Consider the following 5000-nt stretch of genomic DNA (forward strand, 5'->3'; position numbering starts at 1 on the left):
AAAAGATTACCCCAAAACGGTAACAAAACACTGTTGTGACTGTTGTATTTAATCTTCATTTCAAGCATTACTTTCCGTCGGCTTACAAAGCGATCTTAAGGAGTACCGTATTTAACGTAACATATTTAACTGGAACGAGAGAAATACAAATAATATCTCTTCTTTGGTAGTAACTCGAACAAGAAAAACACGAACGTTTGTCATGAAACCGTTATTAATATCGTTCAATGTATACAGATTAGAAAACTTGAACTCGTTAAAATTCTCAGATTATCTTGGAGCACAAGCATAAATCAGAAGTGAAACTCCAATTTCACAAACAATGAGCGAGTTTGAAACATAACGAAACTTTAACGTCTTTGGGATACTAGAAGTATCTTCTTCCGCGCTTCACTACAAAAATCTGGTAGTCTTAAGTTACAGTTACAGTTTCAGGTTTTTGCATGATTTAATCTGTGAGTGAAACTTATGAACGCTTTCCCGCCCGGGAAAAGGTAGTCTGTTTTGTTTACTGTTTGTTCATCTGGTTACGTTACATTGTAGGAATATGCATAAATGGAATGACTTTTAAATTTCATAATAGGTGTCCTCTTTGTCTAAGACCACTTCGAGTTACAAACGTTTTTTACCTATCCGAAAATAACGGCTACCCGAAAGTAGCGGCCCCTTTTGCCTGCAAACCCCCCGTTACTTTCGGAATTCTACGGTAGTTGTCTTTTTGAAGTTAACTGAGGTTGGTGGTGTATCTTATAATTGATTTCTGTGACAGATTCCAGCATTATGAAGAAAACTGGTCGAATTCTGATTGTTGCTGAGTTGGCCCGTGAATATGGCTTCAAAGATGTTGGAGGTTTGTTCATTGTATTCCTTGGTCGGTATTTATACCCTGGAGATTCGAATGTTAGGTAGTCTTAAAATCATGATATCAGATATGATATGCATTAAAAAAGAAAAAAAGTGTCATCGGTTAAAGCGCTCAGTTCACATGGGTGTTAATCACACGGCGGCCATCTTGAATCCCGAAGGATTGAGAACTTTTGTTTTGCCCCACCGAAACTCGTTCCCAAACATTTCAACTCGAGGCTTGGGGTACGAAATCTATTTTCTATGGCCAATATGGCCGCCGCGCGAATAAGGCTCATGGGCTAAATAGAAGGAATATCGACTCATGTACAACTTGGTTAACAAAGACTACCAGCATAGACACCAGCAGTGGGCGTTGGTTTGGCAATAAGTCTGATAACAATCAGCGGATGCTCGTCTTTTGCGCATGCGCACGTTGGCCCTTAAGAGATCCCCATGGCCATTTAGCGAATGCATTTGTCACATTGAGTTAAAATATAATTTTTCCGTCCACTCGAAAATTGTCTTGAAATCTGCTCGTATGGATGTGGCTTGAGTGTCCTGTAACGGGAGCCCATGACTAGCGACGTACGACGTCATTGTATTTCTGGAAAGGCGTTTTTACAGACTGAGTTATTTTTAGCTAATCGCAAGTCTTTCATGAGAAGTTATTACCCATGGGATTGAGAATTGTCACCCGTTTAAGCCAAATGTTATGTAAGAGTTCGTCTAAAAATAGTTTGATCTGTAAAATTGCCGTTACATAGTTGCAGTATTGAAGTTGTACTCTCCTGCTTATGTCTCCTACAATATAACAGGGGCACCCCACGGTAATCTTCGGTGAGTTATGTGTTCGGGAGAGTCAAACCGCTTGAAGAATTTCAGTTCTAAGTAGCCAAATAGCTACAGATTTCTTTACTAAAACATCACCTAAAAATTCGCAACCAGGGAAAAGTAGTCCCTTACGTTTTCGGAAGGGATATTTTTGCAATTTTTGGGACTGAAAAAGGTCACCTAGAAGTTTCGGATGAACATATGGTTCGATTGGAAGTTTTTAGAAGGTAACGTTCAGCTAGCAAATTTCATTTCCTAAACTTTTCGGTCACTTAAATTTTCAGCTCAAGATATATCCGAACAGATCAAATTTTTTTAGGTGATAGAAACATCTCTTAGACAGTCTTTGTACATTACAAAGAGCCTAGAAATATCTCTCAAAGGCTTTTGGCTTAATTTGCTCGTTGGGTGTCCTTGGTGTAACCATTATGGCCGCTTTGATTGTATTTTTGTTTGGGTCTTTCAGGAAACCAACCTTTGTCCATTCGTCAAGTGAAGAAAATCGTCTCTTTCAGCTACCCTTCCATTTCATGGCTGGTGCCGGAATTTCTTTACATTCCTGGCTGGTTTATAGCTGCCGGCACGCATAAGTTTTGATCAGGTTTTCAAGAAGACATATCCTCTTTGAGAAACGCGGTGGATACCACACCAGAGAGTTTATTTGCGGCGAAGCAATATTCTGTGAAAATTGAGATGATCAATGATTGGGAATATTAACATCTGTGGAACAAATAATCACTGGCTGAGCTTTTTTTTTGTAGATCAAGTTTCTCGTTCCACATCATATTGGACAATAAATTTCAAGTAACAACATACATAGCAATTAGGGGCAACTAAGAGCAATGTTGAAAGCATTGTGGAGGAAATGCTGGGAATAAGCTTTAGATCCATGATCGTCAATGTCCAGTAGATGCGCCTGAATCAAATCATGAAGGGCAAAACGAGAGGTGCTTGTTTTAATTTTCTTGGAGACTTTGTTGGAGGTCATTGATGCATCTTGGACGCCGGGACAAAAAGCCAATAAAATTTAATATAGATGTTGTGCCTGTTTCTTCTCATGGCAGTTGCATGGGTTAGTTTTGTATTAGACAAGAACTCTTTGCTGCGAAGGAATTCATCATTTTAAGCGCCGATTGTCTGGGTGAAAGGAGTCCTAAGAAGGACAGTGACTGACGGTTTGACCACTCTCACAGGAAGTCGTCTTCAGAGTCAAGTGACTCCTTTGCAGGTTGTCGAAACGTCAGTCACTGCCAACAGTCCTTCTCAGGACTACTTTCACACGGACGATCAAATTTCATCCAGGTAACAATCCTTGACTCAATCTATGTCTTATCAGAGATATGAAAGGTGCACCGTAATGCTTAATATGCTGATATTTGGTCAAAACTGGGTAAAAATCTAAATTAGTACTTAGCTCACACGTACAAGATTACTGATAACCCACTGACAAGATATGAAATATGTTTATGGCACAAAGAGCTATTCGTATTTAATTTGGTGTCTTTCTGACGACAATGTCTCTAAACTTAAAAAAACTGGCCAGTTTTTTCAAGTTTCAATCCATTTCCATCCTCTCCATCCTTGGCTGCAAACAACGAAGAACAGCTTCAGTGCACTTCAGTGGTTACTGGTAACAAACCTACAGCATTATTTTTTGGTTTCCATTGATACAAGGACGTCTTTTAGTGCTTTGAAGTTTGACTAAAATTCCGTGACACAGCCCCTGCATCTACGGCAATAGACCTCTTTCATAATGGCGGCCAAAGAAATTATTCTTTTGTTTTAATGCTAATAAGCCCTACTAACCTCGCTACGACGAGCAAATTTCAAAAGAATATTTGTTTTAAAACGAGGGCAGTAGGTCTAATTAACATAAATACAAAAGAATGTAAAGTTGGTCGCCATTTATGAAAGTGGTCTATAGTCAGACTAGAGTTTGCGTCTTCACCGTGAAAACTGGAAGAAACTAGTTTGATATCAGCTCATTCTTGCGCTAATGGTTATCAACCAACCTCTCAAAAGGTAGACGAATTAGAGTAAGAGAATTCATGATTTTGTGACATCGGGCGCCTGCCGTTTCCCGTTGGCCTTTTGACGTAAACGCGGCGCTCGATCTCTCAATTGGATGATTCGTAACTACGGGATACAAATGTTATTAGTGAGAGAAACAGCAATTGAAAAAAGGTACTAAGTATGACGCATTTTAGTGTCGAACTTCAAATTTGTATTCGGCAATTCAAACATTCAACTTAGCTATTCAAACCTTTAGTTTGAAAATTCAACAATTCAAACATTCATTTCCGTAATTCAAACCTTCAATTCAATTGAATATTTGAATTGTCGAATTGAAAGTTTGAATGACATGCATTGGAGAACTGGAGGTTGGAATGTTTGAATTGCCGAATTGTACTAGTGAGAGAACCAGCAATTGATTTGATTTGCGTTACTGAATTTGTTGATTTACGCAGTTTACCGTCAGTGTCCCCAGTTAGCGCTCCCGCACTAGAAAACTTGGCACCAAGAGTGAATTAGATAAGAGTGTTGATTTATCACTTTGCGGCCTTGTCCCAGCACAGCCACAAATGGATTACACTTTGCGCGTGAAACAAAGGGACGCCAGTTTGAACCAATCAGAAGATGCCATGTCACACGTGACTGCTTCTGCCATGTTTTTTTTCTGGGACATGACAACTGAGATTCGCGGTAATGAGTATTCTAAAAATAGCCTCATTTGTGACTGTGCTGGGGATCCCACCCACCCCACCCATGCCATAACAACACTCATATCTAATTCACTCTTGTTGACACTTAACTAAAGTTCCTTTCCTTCCTTCCCTTCCGAATTGGGCGTTTGAATTGCGTGTTTGAATTTTGACACTACTTGCCATGCTGTGCAACACGGTTGATGCTTGCTCGGTTGGTTGAGTATCGGGCTTTCTTGCGGGAGATCGCGGGTTGAAAGTTCCGCCCGCGGGTTGAAAATCACGGAGGAGAAAGTGCAGGCTTTGCAATTTCATCTGCAACTGGTTCGACTTTCAAGTCTTCTCGGATAAGGACTATAAAACGTAGTCCCCGCATCACAACACTTCCCATTAATCAACACTGTGGTATGTTAATTAAAGCGCAACGGGCACACACTGTTCGCCTTGAAGAGTAGAGAAGGAAGAGAAGAGAAGGAAGACCCCCGGTACTGGTTGTCTATCTCTCCGAGAAATGTAAAACACCATGAGACTGCTGTATGGGTTACTTGCGTTTTTGTACACAATTACCACCAGGAGTCGGTTTTGAAATGGTTGCTAACACGAGTTGAAAAAGTTAGTTAG

General features: G+C 40.1%; 1 protein-coding gene across 4 annotated transcripts in view; it reads left to right on the plus strand.

Annotated features, from left to right (window-relative positions):
• LOC138022475 (dehydrogenase/reductase SDR family member 1-like) overlaps positions 1–5000 on the plus strand; it is an 85109-nt gene that overhangs the window by 14190 nt on the left and 65919 nt on the right. For 3 of the 4 annotated variants that reach the window (XM_068869617.1, XM_068869619.1, XM_068869618.1), the window contains exons 10-11: positions 770–850; positions 2144–2714. In XM_068869617.1, the coding sequence (XP_068725718.1) occupies positions 770–850; positions 2144–2274 (212 nt within the window). In that variant the 3' untranslated portion in view covers positions 2275–2714. Of the gene's footprint in view, positions 1–769; positions 851–2143; positions 2715–5000 lie in introns of those variants that run through there. The other variant, XM_068869620.1, reaches the window with a different exon arrangement.

The sequence above is a fragment of the Montipora capricornis genome, chromosome 10 (genome assembly GCF_036669925.1).
Source record: "Montipora capricornis isolate CH-2021 chromosome 10, ASM3666992v2, whole genome shotgun sequence".
Taxonomy (NCBI): domain Eukaryota; kingdom Metazoa; phylum Cnidaria; class Anthozoa; order Scleractinia; family Acroporidae; genus Montipora; species Montipora capricornis.